The sequence below is a fragment of the Oenanthe melanoleuca genome, chromosome 17, assembly GCF_029582105.1.
Source record: "Oenanthe melanoleuca isolate GR-GAL-2019-014 chromosome 17, OMel1.0, whole genome shotgun sequence".
Classification (NCBI taxonomy): domain Eukaryota; kingdom Metazoa; phylum Chordata; class Aves; order Passeriformes; family Muscicapidae; genus Oenanthe; species Oenanthe melanoleuca.
The window spans coordinates 8,777,011-8,797,145 of record NC_079350.1 but is presented as its reverse complement, the minus strand read 5'-3'; the positions used below and the strand labels follow the sequence as shown (position 1 = coordinate 8,797,145).

The 20,135-nt window shown below is 49.9% G+C and overlaps 1 protein-coding gene across 1 annotated transcript; it reads right to left on the bottom strand.

Annotated features, from left to right (window-relative positions):
* Positions 1–431: 431 nt before the first annotated feature.
* Positions 432–17,230, bottom strand: TNFSF15 (TNF superfamily member 15). The gene is made up of 5 exons (XM_056505305.1): positions 16,876–17,230; positions 16,524–16,776; positions 8,913–8,964; positions 8,213–8,260; positions 432–2,154 (listed from the first exon to the last, which is right to left on the bottom strand). Exons 2-5 carry the CDS (start codon positions 16,710–16,712, stop codon positions 1,727–1,729), a joined length of 717 nt encoding a protein of 238 aa, XP_056361280.1. The 5' UTR covers positions 16,713–16,776; positions 16,876–17,230; the 3' UTR covers positions 432–1,726.
* Between the last annotated feature and the right edge of the window lie 2,905 nt (positions 17,231–20,135).

Genomic DNA, 20,135 nt, shown 5'->3' with positions numbered 1-20,135 from the left:
GAGAGAGGAGCCTGGTGGGTGGGGGTGACACTTGGGAACGTTCAGGGTGTAAAGCCCAAATCCAGGAGGATCCTGAGATGTGTTTGCTGCAGGAGGGGAGGGAAAAATGGGATCTCCCTGAGAGGCAGAAAGGTCTGTGGGAATGAATAAGTGCAAGGTGGGGAGTTAAACATCCCTGAGCTCCACCAGGGTCGTGTCTTTGAGTTTTTCACCTCGTGTGGGGACAGCTGGTGACCAACCTTCACCCAGGGCCAGCTGGGGAGTCCCCTGGGGTCAGGGCCACCATTGGACCCCAACCAGTGATTTCTTTAGTTGCATTTGCTTTGCATTAAATATAATGAAAAGCAAAACAATGCAGAGGTTTTCTCCCAAAATTTTGGTGGCTGTTTGAAAAGTGTGCAAAATTTTTGCTCTGTGTCTCTCTCTCTACATTGTTTTTTTTTTCTGTTCTCCTAAAATAAGGACCTGGAGGGGACATTCCCTGTTCATGCTGAAACAGAAAGTGTTTTGTGTGTTCCCTAGACCTTTTCCAGAACACTTGGAGGCTGTATATGGACTTAGAGAACTGTAAAGGATTTTTTGGAAAAACCAAAAATCTCAAGTAGCTTCTGCAAAGCACAAGATATAATTTTAATCTACTTTACAGGAAAATTGGACGGGATTAATTAAGCAGTTAATAATTAACCTGAGCTTTATGTTAGTGGAAAGTACTGAGTAAATCTATTCATAAGGAAATTATGAGAAGTAATTATCTTTTAGAAATGAGAATCTGAAGAAGGGTCATGCAAAACTATAGTGGAAGTGCTGGAGAAAGCTCAAAAACCCTTTTCTTTTTTTTTTTTTTTTTTTTTTTTCTTGGACTTGAGGAAATTATACATTGAAGGTGGAATTAGTGACATAGCCTAGCTCAAAACTCAAGATGAAAACTCCTACCCACAGGTATCAACCCTTCCTCCTTAGCTTATAAAATTTTGAAAAACTTTCAACTTTTGCTTTCAAAAATACATTTTGTTTTCCCTCAAATACGAGCTTCATCTTTCTGTTTTGGCTTTTGTTTCTTTGTTTGTTTTGGAGTTTTTTTTATTGGTTTTGCTATTGTTTTGGTTGATTTAGGTTTTGTTTGTTTATTTTGTTCTTTTGGGTTTTTTTATTTTTTTTTTTGGGGGGGTTTTTTGGTTGGTTTTTTTGTTTTTTGTTTTTTTTTGTTTTTTTAGTTAATTAGTTTTTGGTTGGTTTTTGTTGGCTTTTTTTGGGAGGGTTATTTCACTTCAACCTGCAGCTTCACCTTTCCCTACCCATTACACTAAGGCTCTAGTGAGCTGCAGGGGAGAAGAAGATGAAGAAGATGAAGAAGACGACAATGAAGAAGAAGAAGAAGAGGATGAAGAAGAAGAAGATGAAGATGAAGATGAAGATGAAGATGAAGATGAAGATGAAGATGAAGATGAAGAAGTAGGAGAAGATGAAGATGAAGAAGAAGAAGAAGAAGAAGAAGAAGAAGAAGAAGGAGGAGGAGGAGGAGAAGAAGAGGATGAAGAAGACAAAGAAGATGAAGATGAAGGAGAAGGAGAAGAAGAAGAAGAAGAAGAAGAAGAAGAAGAAGAAGAAGAAGAAGGAGAAGAAGGAAACCAGCAGAGATGTCCCCCCAACACGCGCCCACAGAGCCAAAGTCCAACGAGGTCCCCCCGATGCCCTGGAGGGATCCCCCTCAGCTGCTGCCAGAGCCCTACAGCAGAAAGGCCCCAAAGAAAGTTTTGTGCTCCTTGGTGTAATCCACCAGCTTGATGTCACTCACGTTGACCATCAGCTTGTCTCCCACCTCCAAGGAGACGACGGCGCCCAGGTAAATGGGCTGGAACCAACCGTTGCCGTTCTCACTGAGGGTCTTGGTGCCCGTCAGCAGCTGGGTGGGCTCGGGGTAGCTGTCAGTGACCTTGGTGATGATCTCAGTGACAGAGCTGGGCTTGTGGCTGCTCTCCACGGGCCCGCGGAAGGTGACCTGGGCGTACACGTAGTAGTCCCCAGAGACTGGGATCACCAGAGCGCTGCTGGAGTAGCTCAGGTTGTTCTTGGTGAAGGCCAGGCCCCGCTTGTCCTCCCACTGCAGGATGGGCAGGTGGCTCCCCACGGCGCTGGCCAGGTCCTGCTTCTTCACTGCAGGAGGGACAGACAGGGACAGGAGCGTGGGTGAGTTTGCCACAGCCAGGGGTGTGGGTGTAACATGGAATCTCCTGCTCCAAAAGGGGAAGGATTGAAAATGCTGGAGCAGAAATGTTCTTATTTCTCAGCTTCAAAACAGAATGGGCTGCAGGACAACTGCCCAGTGGTATTTTCCAGGGTGCCCACAGGGTGTCCAGGTCTGAGCTGTCAGGGCTGAAAGCCAAGGGTGCTTTAGGAAGATCTGGACAGTGCAAACCCCAAAGGATGAGCTGTCCTTCCTCAAGGCCCAGTCTCCTGGCACTGGGAACAATGGGGATGGCTTTACCTTCCCATCTCACCCATTCCCAGAGCCAAACCTTGCCCTAAGTGACACCAGCACTGGGACAGCTGTACCTTGTACCCAAGGGTTGGGGACAGGAAGTGGAAATTCTAAACCATCTTTTCCTTCAGTGGGGAATTCTGTTTGTTAGAGAGACACTGCTGAGCTTGCAAAGTGTCCACACTGGTCACCACGATGTGACCCTGAGACACCTGGACTTCTCTTCCTGCCAAGCTTCTTCTTAAGGGGGTTGGGGTTTCTCAGCCCTTGTCTCGAGCTTCTCCTCCTGGTTGCTCTCAAGGGCTTTTGTAGAATCCTTTTACTCAATTCTCAGTTGAGAATTTTCTCAAATTCTTTTGTAGAATTGCTTTTGGTTTACCAGGTCACTGGATTTTAGCAAAAACCCCAAAGACCCCACTGTGCTTCAAGAGGTTCAATTCCAAAGCAACACATTATATTTTAAACCATTTTTTGTCCCTCTCTTTTCCCTTTTCCTTTCTTTAATGCTTTTCTGGAACCAAATACTACGTGTGGAGCCAGCCTCAACATTCCTCCAGAATTTTTCTTCCCAAACTTGTGCTGAGCTGATTACAAGCAGAGCTCCAGTCCTGACCCCAGCATCAGTCTGATCCAAGCTGAGGATGCTTCCCAGGCTGCAGGGGAAAAATTAGGGAATTGCTGCCCTATTGCCTTCACCTCTCCTTCACCACTTTGATTTCTCACACACTACAGACAGGACAATAAACCCCAACCCTTGCATATTTTTCTGCAGGGAAGCAAGAGTTGTCTCCACTCTTTACTGACTTGCACATGAAACAGCAGCAGTGGGAAGAAGAGGATAAAAACCATGAAGATTATCTCAGCTATCAAAATGAACCCAGAAAATGAATGATGAATGCTTAGAAAAGACTGAGGGAACAGTTCCAGGAACAGAGACATTTTTAATGAGCTTGTGCTAATGTCCAAAGTTGATTTTTATTCAGTATTCGGGGAAGGGGGGTGTGTGCATGGGAAGGGTGGCAAATGGAATGCAGGGGAGGGAAGGCTCTGGAATTCACTTGGCAATAACCATTAGGTCTAGCCTGGTGAAATGAGACTTAGGAAAAGGAATGTGCTCATGTCCCAGAGGCATCTGTTTTCCTCTTTTCCAACAACAAATAATCCATGAGGAGACAGGAAGGTGTTAGGAGTGCAAGTCCTTTTATATTCTCTGAGTAGCACAACAAAATAATGGCCTGCTGAAGTATCAGATCCTTCTGATCCTTTCCCAGGAGGCAAAGGGGATGAGGAAAGTGTTTCTAGGAAGGAGAAGAAATACAGGGATTGTGGCAGCAAGGAAAGCTGAATTACAGAAGGATGGAGAGACTCACAGCTGGTCTGTGGGCCAGAGAGGGTTAATGAATAAGGGTTATTTCTGAAAGGTATTCTGTCAAGGCCATTGGCCTGGAGAGAGAAGAGAAGAGAAAGGAGAAGAGAAAGGAGAAGAGAAGAGAAGAGAAGAGAAGAGAAGAGAAGAGAAGAGAAGAGAAGAGAAGAGAAGAGAAGAGAAGAGAAGAGAAGAGAAGAGAAGAGAAGAGAAGAGAAGAGAAGAGAAGAGAAGAGAAGAGAAGAGAAGAGAAGAGAAGAGAAGAGAAGAGAAGAGAAATGAGAAGAGAAGAGAAGAGAAGAGAAGAGAAGAGAAGAGAAGAGAAGAGAAGAGAAGAGAAGAGAAGAGAAGAGAAGAGAAGAGAAGAGAAGAGAGAAGGAGATAAGCAGAAGAAAACCTGCAGCTGGGAAAAGTATTTTTAGAAAAGTCTTGGGAAAAACAGAAGCATAGGTGGGTTTTGCACCACTGAACATTAAGCTGATTTACTGTAACCAATGAACAAAGTGTAAACTTTGTTTGTAGAGGGTATAAAAGGCAGCATGCTGTGGTAATAAATGGAATATTAGCCTTGGGAAATGTAGTGTGCCTGTTTGTATGTCACACCCACCTCTGCAGTGACACAGAAGTGTTTAAAGTTAGAGACAATGGAGCTTTGGCACAGAGGGGAGTAAAAGAAAGTGCAAGTGCCCCTGGTCTGCCTTCATCCACATCCCCCTGGTTTAGGGACTGGTCTGAATCCTGGGAAAAGCTTTGGATCACTCTAAGGTTTGCAAGAGCTTGGAGCAACACATCTCAGGGAGCAGAGGAAATTGTGTTTGAGGTGGGAAGGATGAGGAAAGATAAAATGTGCTGGGCTCTACTCCATCTCTGGAGTTTGGGGGGAAACTTGAAGAGAAGCTGCCTGTGAAATATTCTTTCCTGGTAGAATGGCACATTGAAAATGTCAATGACACTCAGTTCCACAATGAATTTTTATATTAGTTATAAAATAGATTTTATTATTTATAGAATATGATAAGATCTCAAATGAGCTACATGACTTCCTAACTTCTAGGATTAGTCAGGTTTCACAGCTTTAACCTCCCTCTTAGGATGAATCTCCCTCTATAGATGCTCTCTATTTTCAAGTTAATTACTTTTCCCCATGCTTTCAGCAACACTCAGGAGAATAAAATTAACCTTCAAGTGCTTTTTAATACAACACAGATAGTTTTTTAGCAGCACCTGTACTTTGTACCTGTCATTTATTTATTTATTTCCTAAATTCTGGAGCTCTACTTCCTGCAAATATACATATGATGCTAATTCTTGAAGGAATTAAAATCTGCTTTTTATAAGAGATTCATTGCCACAGTTCCTTCTGTTTTCTCACACACCATAAATTTCTGGTATCCCTTAATTCTCCTGTGCCCAAATCTCTTTTGGTTCAGTGCCTTGCTGGAGAATCCTTGTTGCCTGTCAGATTTGGGATATATTTTCTGCTGAATTTGTGGGTTTTCTGCAGTTTTTAGCACCAATAGGAGAACCTAAATCTGAACTCTGAGTCTCAGCAGCAGATTGGAGTCTGTGGTCCTGTGTCTGCAGGGGCTCTGCTGCTCAAGTTCATGCCCTGAGGATTTAATAAAGGAAATCTGGGAGCAGAAATGATGCTCTGCCCAGATTTAGAGGTGGGTTTGGGACCAGTGCAGCACGAGGAGCATGAGGCAGGTCCTGCAGCATTGGTCACCCTGAATCCTGGCCCCAAATCCAACCAGATAATGGGGAGGGGATGGTGGCAAGGCAAGAAGCCCCAAATAAACATCAATGCACAGGAGGAAATGGGGTTGGAGGGAAGCCTGAGCACATCTCAGTCAGTAAAGTTATCAGGGAGGGGAGATCTCGATTCCAGTTTGGCTGAATGAAAATTCTCAGGGTGAGTTAAAAAGGCCAAGAGCAGCTGGAAGATTTATAAAGGATCATAAAGGAACAGGCACCAAAAACATGGAGCTATTCTGCTGCTGCCAATTAATCAGTGCAATCCCAAAGAACTCTGTCTAATTCTCTCATTCCTCTCACTCCTCTGCTCTCACCTTCACAATAGATGTGGCTAAAACTAGAAAAAGACAGAATAAAGGTGTGGAAGAGATTTCCTACAGTTTGGGATTTGTAGTCTGCCACCTTCACGTTGAAAAAGGCACCTGAGGTGGGGAAATGTAACAAAGATCAGGAGAATAATTATTCCTTCTACACTTTCCATGCACAAGTCATGGTTTCTGAGAAGAGAAAACCAGGGTGGAACCCAAGAAATCATTATGCACAGAGTTGAAAACAACAGGAAATATTTTGTGCCTGCAAAAAGCTGTTAAGCTGGGAAACTCATTGCCACAGGGAGAAGCACCAGGAATATGTTCAGGTTAAAACACGGTCAAAGATAATCCACAGATATTTGGTTCCTTGATGACTACACAGCACTGAAAGCAGAGAGAAAATTCCCTTAATTTTCCCCTTTCCTTGCTCCTTTCTGTGGGCAGCAGTGACTGGCCCTGGGTGGAATGCCAGAGGATGGGCACAGTCCCAGGGAAGCTGCCTGGGGATGATGGCAAAGGAATCTTTGTAAATATGGGGGCTGAGGAAATTTGGAGAAAAGTGTTGGGTGTTTCCCTGTGGCAGCTGGGCTTTTGTGCAACCCAGGGGAGTTCCCAGCAGCAGAGCAGAGCTTTGGGTGCTCCTCTGAGTCACTGGAGCCTCTGGATTTCTCTGCTGTGGGGGACTCAAAAAAACCCCAAATTTTACAGCAGGAGACTTGGTCCTCTTGCTCTTTAAAACCTGTCCTTAAGCAAAGATGTGATGACAGGGACAGGTCAGGTTTGGAGCTCCAGGAGCCCTGTGCCAAAGGGAAAGGCACAGAGGATTCTCACAGGAAGGAGCTTGGGGCTTAAGGAAAGAAAATTCTGCTGGGAAACACATCAGCCCTGAGCTGAAGATTGATTGAACCCTGCAGGTGGATTTGGGCTGAGCTCTGCACGAGGCTTTGAGAGAAGGATCCCAGCACTTCCTGCAATTTTCAAGTTCCAAAGTGCACCCTGGGGCAATACTGGGGTGTTGGGGAAGCCTCTGCAGTGAGCTGTACTTTGGAGAGGATAAATGGCCTCAGGCCAGCTGGGAAACCCTCTGGCACTCTCTCCATGCACACTGGAGCCAGACAGGAGCTTCTCTCTGGGAATACCTACATTTTCCACGTGGGTGGAGCTGGTGGGGATGGGGGATGCCTCAGGGCAATGTCCTCGGTGTGGTGACAGCTTCAGGGCTGAGGTGGTGAGATGGGAACCTTGGAGATGCTGGCAGCCCCTTGGAAAGGCATGGGAACCCCTTGGAAAGGCATGGGAACCTCTTGGAAAGGCATGGAAACCTCTTGGAAAGGCATTGAAACCCCTTGGAAAGGCATGGAAACCTCTTGGAAAGGCATGGAAACCTCTTGGAAAGGCATTGAAACCCCTTGGAAAGGCATGGAAACCTCTTGGAAAGGCAAAGAAATGTCTTGGAAAGGCATGGGAACCCCTTGGAAAGGCATTGAAACCTCTTGGAAAGGCATGGAAACCCCTTGGAAAGGCATTGAAACCCCTTGGAAAGGCATGATAACTTTTTGGAAAGGCATGGAAACCTCTTAGAAAGGCATGATAACTCTTTGGAAAGGCATCATAACATTTTGGAAAGGCATGGGGACCTCTTGGAAATTCATGATGTTTTTTGGAAAAGCATGATACCTTTTTGGAAAAGCATGATAACTCTTTGGAAAGGCATGATCACTTTTTGGGAAGGTCTGCCAGCCCACCCTGTGATGAGACTTTGTGGTGGCACCTTCCCAGCACAACATGAAGCCTTGCAGGGCTCAGCTTGGTGCTACCCTCCCCCTGCTTGCTCTGATTATCTCACTGAAAACAGGGCAAAGATTTATGGGAATATGGGGGGTGTGTGTGGTCTGAGTTAGGCCTTGCAGAAAAATAAAATAAAACTGCCCATATTTGACCTGATTTTGCTCCAGAACTTGTAATTCTTGCCAATTCACTTCTCCAAAAGGGCTCACTTGAGCTCCTTCCCTGCCTTTTCTGGAGGATTCAGCAGATCACTGAGACACCAGGCACCTATTTCAGTTCAGTTACAAAAGCTGGTCATTCAGTGAAAGAAAAGTGACATTTCTGTCAGCTGTCTCCTTCTGGGCCCTTTCCTACAGACACACTGCACTCAATCTGGCATGGTCAACAAGGCAAAGCTGATTATTAAGCTCCCCATGTTTCCTGCAACATCTGCTCCCACCAGATCCACATGGACCAAAGTTATTGAAGCACAACATCTGCTGTAAAAAGGCTTTAGTTTTGAACAAGAATTACCTGTCAGGTGAGCTCGTGGCTTCTCTGCACTGGAAAGGGTGTCTGTAACTGAGGGAAGAGGGAAAAAATGGTGTGAGGCTTTTTGCTGCTGTTCAATAATAAAATCACAGAATTTCCTGAGCTGAAGGGACCCACAGGGATTATCCAGCCCTAACCCTGCCCAGACCCCCCAACAATCCCACCCTGGGCAGTGCCAGCACCTCTGGGGAAGAACCTTTCCTCAGTCAAAAACAGTGAGTGGTGATGGAAGCCCATGAGGAAATGTGTGCAGCCCCCCTCCCTCTCTGCAGAGCCAGGAATTATTTGTGATCTCTTATTGGCACCTCCAAGGTAATAAATAACAGGACACGTTGTGGCTGTGTCCTAAACTGCAGGAGGGGAGTGAGGGGAGTGAGGGGAGCTCCCAGATCCCTGTTTGTGCTGTTCAGGGAGCCCCAGTGGCCCTGCAGAGCTGGGGGAAGCCTGTGCCTGCCCAGCTTTCACAGCCCAGGGTTAGAAACGCTCCCCTTCCACTCTGTCTCCCTGCATGTCCTCCCCCAGCTGTGCCTGGGGTGTCTCAGCAGGGATTGGGGTGCTGAGGGGGTGAGTGTGGGATTGCAGAACCCAGAGGGGAAGGGGTGAGTGTGGGATTGCAGCACCCAGAGGGGAAGGGGTGAGTGTGGGATTGCAGAACCCAGAGGGGAAGGGGTGGCAAACTCACCGGCAGCCACTGCTCGTTGCTTCAGAAAGCGAGAGCCCCTCTCCTCTGAGACCTGCAGGGGAGAATTACAGCCAGTCAGCCACAGGCTCCTGTAGGAATCATCCCAGAACGTGCAATAGCTGCAGAAATATCAGTGAGTTCAGCTGCAGCTTCTTGTCAAAAAGGTTTTTTGAGACAAAAACAAGATTTTGCTTCGCTGCAAGATGTTTCTGCTGCTGGTTTAGAGCTGCCTTAGTCTCTGAAGGGGTTCCAGGACTCTGGGGCAGGTTTGTTAAAGTCTGAGGCTGGAGAAGCCCCTGGCACAACTGGGAGAGCAGCAGAGTGGCCAGAGTGAATCAGCCATCCTGGGATGGGACTGGGCAGCACTGCTGGAGCCCCTCTGCTGCCTGCAGCCTCTCCTGCCCCTCAGTCCATGCACAGCAGGCAGAGCCAAGCCAGAGATTCTCCTCACGGCAGGGCAGGGCTGAGGAGCAGGTGTACAGGAGCAAAGGGACCCCCACAACACCAGCCAAGAGACTGAGAGGATCAGCTCCACCTGCCTTTTGTCCTGCACCTTATCCCAGACTAATTCCTTGGTTCTGCCTGGAATTTTGGGTGACTTCCTGGGGAGACAGGGGCTGAGCAGATGCTCTGGGGAAGGCTTATCCTTCCTCTCCTCTGCAATTCCCCCCTGGAGCCGAACGTTCCCATTCCCCTGGGCAGGACACAGCCCTGGGGGCTGCCCTGCTGCTGCTGAGCAGCTCAGAGGGATGGACAGTGCCTGTCCCCTCCTGCCCTGACACCTGCTGCACCCCTGAGCCACCCGGGCAGCTCCAGAGGGGGGATGCTGTGGGATGCTGTGGGATGCTGCAGAAAGCTGCAGGGTGCTGTGGGATGCTATGGGATGCTGCAGAATGTTGCAGGATGTTATGGGATGCTGCAGAAAGCTGCAGGATGCTGCAGGATGCTATGGGATGCTGCAGGATGCTGGGGGATGCTGCAGGATGCTATGGGATGCTGTGGGATGGTGCAGAATGCTGCAGGATGCTATGGGATGCTGCAGGGTGCTGTGGGATCCTGCAGAATGCTGCAGGATGCTGCAGGATGTTGTGGGATGCTGCAGGATGTTGTGGGATGCTGCAGGATGTTGTGGGATGCTGTGGGATGTTGTGGGATGCTGTGGGATGCTGCAGGGTGCTATGGGATGCTGCAGGATGCTGCAGGATGCTGCAGGATGCTGTGGGATGCTGCAGGATGCTGCGGGATGCTGCAGGGTGCTGTGGGATGCTGCAGGATGCTGTGGGATGCTGCAGAAAGCTGCAGGGTGCTGTGGGATGCTGCAGGGTGCTGTGGGATGCTGTGGGATGCTGTGGGATGCTGCAGGGTGCTGCGGGATGCTGCAGAAAGCTGCAGGGTGCTGTGGGATGCTGCAGGGTGCTATGGGATGCTGCAGGGTGCTGTGGGATGCTGTGGGATGCTGCAGAAAGCTGCAGGGTGCTGTGGGATGCTGCTTCTGCATCCAGCCTTATGGGGCTGGGAGCAGCAGCCCTTGGAGCAGCCTGGGTTGTGCTGACCCTCGGGCCTGACCCTCAGAGCTGTCAGGAATCCCCATCCCAGGATGTCCCACACCACAGGACTGGCACAGAGTGTTTCATGGGCAGCCACCAACCCCACACTGAATAAACTCAATAAACCCCCTGGTCAGCTCATAGCAAAGGATTTGAGGCATTTTGCCCAATAAAAGGGTGAAACAATTGATATGTATGTGCTGAAGTTGGCTCCTGCTGGCTGTGTCTCTCACAGCTTAGATCACTGCAGGAGAAAATAGATAATTTATATTGGCTGGAGTAGGGGAATGTTTGTGGAAGGAGAGTCAGCCTGCCTGGGGCTGGGGACTGCTGGCTGCTCCAGTAAACCCAAAGAGAGTTTAATGTTTTACTGGAAGTAAACATCCGTGTGCTCCTGCAGAAAACAGTCATTTCTAAAATAGTCACTTCAGTGTGTTGGGAAACAAATGGAGAGGGAAAACAGTAGGGAAAATTCTCTCTCTTATTTTTATTTTTAGATTTCCTTATCCACCTGTACACAAACGTGTGGCCCAGCCCCAGCAGCCTCCTGGCAGAGAGTGATGTGAAATTCCAGTGGGGCTGAGGGGAAATTGGTGCTGTGCTGTCCAGGAGGTTCCTGAGCCTTTCATTATGTGTGAGGACTTTCCAAGCCTGCTTTCTGTGGTGACTAACCATGAGTGCCCTGCTGGTGTGACTCAGTCACAGCCAGCTGACCTGTCCCTGCCCTGGTGGGAAGCACAAGGACAGAATTAAGGATTTCCTTCATTCTGCCCTTGCATTCAGCCAGGTGTATTCACCTAGGAGTATATTTACACATTCCTTGGGTGACATTTCCTACATATTTCCCAAGTGACTAACTCTCCTTAGTGATTCCCATCTCTAAGGATTCTGCAGCCAGTGAAAAAGTCAATCCCAAACCTACATTTAAGGATGTAACTTCTGTGGAACTGTTTACATACTTGAAGCCTAACTTCTGCTGAAGTTCCTTGTATAAACTTGGATGTTGCAATCCAAACAGAGGTGGCAGGAAAATGGGAAGAAGAGCAAGAAGAATTCTGCTTCTTTACAAAACACAACAAAAAGGTTTTGTTTAAACCTAAATTTACTTGTTTCCTAAGAAATCCATCTGGAAACTCCAAGTGCAGGAGCTGCATTCAGAGATGCTGAAGGACAGAGCAGATAGAACAGGGGGATTGAGCAAGGTGTGAAATTATTCTGTTGTGCTCTTTATTTTCCTAATTGTGCTATTTCATAAGGATATAAATAGGGATATAAATAAGGATATAAATAAGGATATAAATAAGGATATAAATAAGGATATAAATGTAAATAGAAAGCTCCTACAGAAGATGTTTTAGCAGTAGACAGTGCTGCATAATGCCCAGGTGTCAGTAATACTTGTCCCTAACAGGCACAGATGTTGTGCATTGATGGGGAGGGAGAACTGAGCAGCACAAGACAACAGAGAGAACATCCACACAATCAGTGCTTTTCTCTCTTTTCCCTTTCTTGCTCAGCTGTGATTCTGAAAAGTTCACAGCCTCAATTTTCCCCTTGGTTACTGTGGAGAGCCCAACCACTGAGTGATGTTGAAAATCCCACCTTGAGCTGACTCACAGATGTTTGCACAGGCAGCTCTAAGCACCCTGGGGATTGCTGTGTGCAAAGCACTTCTGGCTGCTTCTGGCACCACAAATGCCCAAAGGTCACAGTGCATTTCTATCCAGATATTGTGTCCTAGGACATATTGCTAAACCCAAAAAGAAGGGCTGACATCCAATGGCATGGGAAGAGCAGCTGGCTCTGCAGGCAGAGGCACTGATGAGCAAAATCCCCCCAGCTCCTGCATCCATCCATTTCCAGTGGAGGAAATGTTTCACAGGGAGGAGCTCTGCAGCCCATGTGCAGTATATAAATCCAAGTTTTTCCAACTCCAGAGATGCTGCACAGCCTGGGCCAGGAATTTTTGGTGGGAACTGGTTTGTGGCAGCAAAAACTGGCTTCAGTCAGAACATTTTGCTGGCCATGGAAGCCTGTCCACAATGCCCACATGGAACATTTGCATCCAGCAGCAGTGGCCCTGCAGGGATTTAACTGCTGCTGGCTTTGGAATCCCAACACCTGGGTCCATCCAGGAGTGCCTGCTGCTCCTCCCCAGGCATTTCTCCTTCCCCAAAGCTCAGGGAGCCTTTTGAGGTTCTCCTTCCTTTACCAGCAGGCCTTGGGGGCAGATCTTTCCTGGGATTTGTTGCCAAATTTCTGGTAGGATCCAGGTGGGGCCTCTGGGATTCTCTAGTTCCTCCTGCTCTGCAGCAGGTCCCTTCTGCAGTGCCAGCTGACATGGCACAGACTTGGCACACAGGTGTGTGTCCAACCCTTGGGACAGGCTTTGGAATCCTCTTTGTGCTGCCTGTGGCCCTGACATGCCCAGGGTGCCATGACAAACAAACCCCAGCACCAGCTTCTCCAGGCCTCAGGACTTGATGCTGTGCTGAGTGGGATGCTGAGGCAGCCAGAGCTGCTCTCCTGTGCCATCCCATTGACGGTTTTGGGAGCTCAGACTGAAACTTGGCTGTCCTTTGAGGCCACTATGGCCTCTAGATCAATTCCCTGCTAGTAACACAAGCCACGTGTTCTGGTTTGAAAAACCCTTTTTCCTCTCCTCCCTCTGCATTGAAGCACAGAAGAAAGTGATTCCTCTTTCCCAAAGGAGCAGTGGAAGGAGCCTGGAAGGTGTCCAGGGAAAATCATCAGCAGACTGGGATTATTCATTCAAGATGCATCGTACCATGGCACAGAGAGAACACTGGTGGCCCACACGTGTTGCTGCAATGACATAACTCACTCTGCTTTTTCCTGAAAGGGACATCTCCAGCCCAAGAGGTGACTGCACAGTACCACAGCAGAACTCAGCTGGAAGAGAGCTCCAAGATCATTGAGCCAATCCATGCCCTAACACCTCAACTAACCCATGGCACCCAGTGCCACATCCAGGGATGGGGACTCCACCACTCCCTAGGCAAAGCATTCCAACACTTTATTATTCTTTCTGTAAAAAACTTCTTCCTAATAACCTGTATCTCCCCTGGCACAGCTTTAATTTGTGTCCTCTGGCTCTGTCAGTGCTGCCTGGTGAAAAGAGACCAACCCCACCTGAGCACAGCCACCTTTAGGGAGCTGTAGAGGGTGATAAGGTCACCCCTGAGTCTCTGACTTTGCATCCCTTCAGAGGCCCCAGGTGCCACCACGTGCAGCCAGGGCAGGGCAGGGGTGGCCAGGGCGCCTCGCCCTGCAGCAGCGTGCCCAGGGACACACCCCTGTTGCACAAACCTTGCCAGCCTTCCCTGCTCCCCTTTGCTCCAGGAAGCACTCAGGAATTTACTCCATCTGCTCCTCACCTGCTGAGTCCCTCCCTGCTCCCAGGACTGTCCCAGAGCACTGGGAGGTGACAATAATGTGTGGGCAGAGCTCTGTGGGGCAGCCAGGGGATTCCTCCCGTGGGCTGCAAGGTCAGGAGGACAACACTCATCTGCCACTCGACCCCAAAAGCAGAGCCCCAGAGAGCTCTGCCACACGTGGCAGGTCCCAAAACTCCTGATCCGAGCTGTCAATGGGGCACATGGGAACAGAGTCATTCAGCAAACTTTGAACGCAGAAGGAAATGCAAAAAGACATTTTCCTGAGAGCTTTTATGCCCAGAAATATTCCCAGGGACTGAACCACCCTGAACCTCCTGCAGGCTCCTGGGGATGTGGCTCCTTGGGGAATTCACAGCCAGGCACAGGCAGACACGTCCACCCCTGTGTGCTGCCTGTCCTGCTGTCTGTCCTGCTGCCTGTCCTGCTGAGCACAGAGAGCAGAAGAGTGAATGAAACGTCGGGAACAGGCCGAGGGCAGCTCCTCCCACGGCACCCCGGGCACCCGGCCAGCCCCGATGACTTTCCCCTTCCTCCCTGGGACTCGCAGAGGTTGTAACTCCTCTGATCACCTCGTTACATCACTGTGGAAACATTACGTGTTCCTAATTGGGAGCAGGTGCAGGGAACGCACACCAGCTCTGCAATCCCGACTCTTTACACTGCGCTTTTCCGCTTAAGAAACCGAACCCACCCAGAAAAATGCGTTTTCTCTGTTAACCCCGACAACAGGATCACGACCCAGGAATGCATTGGATTGATTAAACAAGTGAACGTTTTATTATTCTTCCGCTCCAAGATTGTTTCGAGACTGAGCTGTTCTGCTCTCGTGGGACACGGACAAACCCAGAGCAGCAGCAGCAGACACTGCCCAAAGCATCCCGTGTCTTTTACCCCCACCCAGCTTTTCAAGCTCCTCCACGTCCTGCTCTGCTGTAATTCCACTCTTCTGGAACTGACGGCCCCCAAATCCTCTCAGGAGGTGCCCAGCCCCTGAAGAAAGCTGTGCTCTGGCACCTGCAGGGAGAGCAGCCTGGGTTTCTCCAGCAGTGACAGGGGCAGGGCAGCATCGCAGCTCCCACACTCGAGGAATTGCCAGATTCAACAGCCCGAGGGGCTGCACCAGGTTAGAGCCAGGTAGGAGAGGGGATGCTGCACCCTGAGCATCGCTCGGGGTCACCGCGGGGCCAGCACAGCTTTGGGAGCCACCAGAGCTTTGGGAGCCACCAGAACTGGGAGCCACCAGAACTGGGAGCCACCAGTACAGGCGCGGCTCTCACCCTCCCTAAACACCCCCGGGCTAAACCTCAGCCAGGTGCCAAACCTGCCTTCCGGGCCACCAAAACCAGCCCCTTTTCCTCGGGCCCTTCCCCTTAACTCGCTGATAAACACGGGAATTTCAGACCTGAGGCTAAAATCCAAAGCTTAATTCACACAGCACGGGGCACTCTGCCGAACCCGCAGCCTGCCGTGGGAATGGGCACCTGCAGGGGGATGGAGCAGCGTGGAACGGGCTGGGAGCAGCACAGCACGAGTTTGTACGGCTGGGAGCAAAGTGAGTGCAGCTGTCGGGCAAAGGAGAAGAGCTGAGAAGAGCCCTGGCTTGAGAGAAAGTTACAACGGGGAGTTAAAAACAGGATGCAAAGTTTCGGGTCAGACTCCCTTAATTGTCTCAGATCTCTGCAGAAGTTGGCATTAATAGTAATTAATAATCCACCAGGGCTGCAGCTGTCAGCCCAGTGACGGGTGACTGACCCACTGACATCAGCAGATCTTCCTGAAATCAGACACTGCGAGGGGAAGCCGCAGATTTAATCCAAGAGGAGGGAGGAAAACGAGCCATAGCGTCAAAAATCTGGCAGAAATCAGTGCAGACACTCATTTCCACTAATCAGTGGTTTTTGGTTTTTTTAAAGCATTCCCTGCAGCACAGCAATAAAAGTTTTAAAGCCACGTTCTCTGCTTGTGACCTCAGCGAAAGTAAGGAACCGTTAGTTCAAAAAGAACGAGCAATAATCAGATTTATCCTCGGGGTAAGGAAGAAGGAATGCAACAGCGAGTCTCACACGTGCCCTCGAACAATTCATAAAGAAATTCATAAAGAGCATTAAAAGAACACGAGAAATTCATAAAGAGCATTAAAAGAACTCCACAAAGGCTCCGTCTGGAGGCGCGGGATGGAGTTAAAAAGAACGAGCAATAACCAGATTTATCCTCGGGATGATGAAAGAGGAATGCAACAGCGAGTCTCACACGTACCCCTGAACAATCCATAAAGAAATTCATAAAGAGCATTAAAAGAACTCCACAGAGGCTCCATCCAAGGCGTGGGATGAAGTTAGTTAAAATAACGAGCAGTAATAAGATTTATCCTCGGGATAAAGAAGAAGGAATGCAACAGCGAGTCTCACACGTGGCCCTGAACAATCCATAAAGAAATGAAAAGAAACCTACACAAAGAACATTAAAAGAACTCCACAAAGGCTCCGTCCGGAGGTGCGGGATGGAGTTAGTTAAAATAATGAGCAACAATTAGATTTATCCTCGGCGTAACGAAGAAGAAACACAACAGCGAGTCTCACACGCGCCTTCGAAACACGAGAAACTCGCAGAGAGCGTGAAAAGAGCTCCAGGCGCGCCTGCCTTACCTGGGTGCCGCAGGAGCGGGGCAGGTGTCCGAGCAGCAGGTAGGCGGTGGGCAGCATGAGCAGCAGCACGGCCAGCAGGCACAGCAGCAGGGCGCAGCGGATCCTGCGCAGGTCCCTGCGGAGCTGCAGCCCGGCTGCCGGAGCCTCCTCGCCCATCTCCGCCTCCATCGTCCCCACCGCGCTCTCCATGGCAGCAGCGCCGGGCTCGTCCTGCGGGGAGCCGGGCACCGCCGCAGCTCCTGTGGCGCCTGCCCTGCATGGAGACCCCCGTTAAATAAGAGCCGGGCCGAGTGTGGGAAGGCACCGGCGCGCACGCAGAGCCTCCCTCCCTCCCGAGGAATGCACCGCCTACAGTAGAAACCCGGAGCGCTCGCTGCCCGCGCTGCCCGGCCGCTCCTGCCGCTCCTGCCAGCCCCCTCCTGCAGGAGGAACCAGGAAAGTCCCGCTGGGTGGGACCAGGATCGGCCCTGCTGGGCTGCAGCGGCTCCGCAGGCTTTTCCGCCCGGCGCGGGGAAGGTGAAACCCACGGGAGTGAAAGTGAGAAGCAGGGGCAGAGCGAGAGCAGAGCCCGGCAGGTTCTTCTTTCCCACAGAAAGGGGAAGAGGCTTTTTTGGGGAAGGTGTGGCGACGGGAAGCGGGTGACCCCGAAGAAGGGGTCTGCTTCTCTGCAGTGTTGCTTCATCCCTCCATTCTAGCAGAATTCACACAGGGCTGCCCTTTGCTCAGTGTGCTCCCTCTGCACCGTGCAGTGTGCACCGTCCAAAAATCTGCTCTGCAGATCATCTTCTCCCAAATAGTCTTAATTAAAAATCTTAACAAAAAAAAAAAAAAAAAAAAAAAAAAAAAAAAAAAAAAAATTGTGTTATTGCTACTTGGAAAAGTGTGATTTTACTGTAATTGAGGGAAAATGATATCAGTCTTACTCGACTGACAGCTGCTGTCCCTGGCAGAGAGGGGCTGCAGCCCGTGGAGATTCTCTGGAGTGATCAGCAGCACACCGGGAGGAACACGCTCTGCTGGCAGCTGGTGTCCAGCTGGGAGGGGTTCCTGCATCCCAGGAAAGTTCCTCCCTGCCACTCTGCAGCAGCCCACCCTCCCCAAGGAGATCCACTCATTTGGGAAGTGCTTGGCATGGAGATGGTTTCATTTAGACGTGCCCAAACTGATGAAATTGGATTTTTTTTTTTGTCCCCGGGAAAGTTCTCAATAAAACAGAAACTTTCTTTGATGTGTATGTGTGCACACAGTGATGTGCAGGAACTTCTCCTTTTTCCCTGGATAGAGAAACAGGCTGGAAACTTCAACACTTTTTTTAGTGAGAGGGGTTTGCTTCCCCCCCACCTCCTCTTGAAAAGCATTTCAGATTTGGGTTTTTAAAAAATAAGATCAAAGAAAGAAAATTATTTTCTCATGGCTGTCTATAACATCCCTTTCCCTCAGCCAGCTCTTCTCATTTCAATGACACTACAAAAACTCTTCCTATTGCAATAGTTGGGTGCAGCTCTTGATGCACTGGAGTCATGCTCTGAGCAGAACATGTGGTTTGGTCAGCGAGGCTGCCTGAGGCTGCCAGCAGCAAGGAAGGGATCCTTGCCAGCAGAGCAGAGAGGGAAGAGACCAGGGAAAGAGAGAGTATGAAAGAAATAGTGAAGAGCAAGGTGGTTTAGGGAGGTAAGAGAGAATCCTAGAATGGTTTGGGCTGGGAGGGATGTTAAAGGTGCCCCAGTGCCACCCCTGCCATGGCAGGGACACTTCCACTGTCCCCAGTGTCCAGCCTGGCCTTGGGCACTGCCAGGGATCCAGGGCACCCTGTGCCAGCCCTGCCCACCCTGCCAGGGAACAGTTCCTGCCCAAATCCCATCCAGCCCTGCCCTCTGGCAGTTTGCAGCCATTCCCTGTGCCCTGTCCCTCCATCCCCTGTAAATTGTCTCTCTCCATCTTTCCTGCAGCCCCTCCAGGCCCTGCAAGGCCACACTGAGCTCAGCCCAAAGCTTCTCCTCCCCAGTGAACAATCCCAGCTGTCCCAGCCTTTCCTCCAGCAGAGCTGCTCCATCCTCTGCTCCCCTGGTGCCTCCTCTGGGCTCTGCAGCAGCTCCAGCTCCTCCCTGTGCTGGTCCCAGCTCTGCAGGTGGGGTCTCACCTGAGCCCAGGGCACAGGGGCAGAATCCCCCTGCCCTGCTGCCCAGGCTGGGCTCAGCCCAGGGCTCAGGGGGTTCAGGGCTGGCTCCTGCCCAGCCCCTCACCCAGCACAGCTTTGTGCTCCAATCCCAGCCGAGCCACATCGCTCCTGTCAGGCCTCAGACAAGTGACTGATTGTTTCCTTCCTTAACTCTGTTTGTTTTCATTTAGACTGTAAAACCTTGGGGACAAGGACTGCTGTCTGCTTTTACAGGGCCCAGATCTCATTTCAGCGTAGGTGTGGCTCCATTGTCCTCAAATAAAAGCTCATATTTCTGTGAAGTTCTGTGTAGACAAGTGATTTTTTGCCTTTTTTTTTTTTTTTTTCCTCCTGGAATCCCAATTGTATATTTTAGAGCAAAGTACTAAAAAAATGACACTAAATATTTTGACCACAAGTGTCAAAATTAATTTTCTTTTCACTGTGAGTGCTACAAAAAGCTTAAAGTGTATTGAAGGCATGGGCCTTGCCAGCAGACAGACACAGATCCCTCCAGGGAACACCCAGGAGTTTATTTTGATTTTATTTGCCAAGGATTTCCAGGGGAGCCAGCTCTGAGTTAGAACAGCTTGTAAGAGTTTTTATTGGCCTCAGCCTCCCTGCAGTGTGCCCTGCAAGCCTTTGGCTCCTGCTCTGCCCCTGAGCTGAGAGTTTCCTCTGAAGGGTCCTGAGAGAGGCAGGAGAAATTTGTTTTTTCCTGTGCAGATAAGTGTGCCAGCAATGAGGAGCCTGGAACGTGCTAGGACTCTGTCAGCAGCTCAGGAGCTGCACTGGGATGGACTGGGATGGGACTGGGATGGACTGGGATGGACTGGGATGCACTGGGGCACACTGGGATGGGACTGGGATGGACTGGGGTGCTCTGGGATCCACTGGGATGGACTGGGTTGTACTGGGATGCACTGGGATGCACTGGGACACACTGGGATGGACTGGGTTGTACTGGGTTGTACTGGGATGCACTGATTGCACTGGGATGGACTGGGTTGTACTGGGATGCACTGGGACACACTGGGATGGACTGGGATGCACTGGGATGGACTGGGATGCACTGGGATGCACTGGGATGCTCTGGGATGCACTGGGATGCACTGGGATGGACTGGGATGGACTGGGATGCTCTGGGATGCACTGGGATGTACTGGGATGGTCTGAGATGGACTGGGATGCTCTGGGATGGACTGGGATGGACAGGGATGCTCTGGGATGCACTGGGATGGACTGGGATGCTCTGGGATGCACTGGGATGTACTGGGATGGTCTGAGATGGACTGGGATGCTCTGGGATGGACTGGGATGGACAGGGATGCTCTGGGATGCACTGGGATGCACTGGGATGCACTGGGACGGACTGGGATGCACTGGGATGCACTGGGATGCACTGGGATGCACTGGGATGGACTGGGATGGACTGGGATGCACTGGGAGTGCAC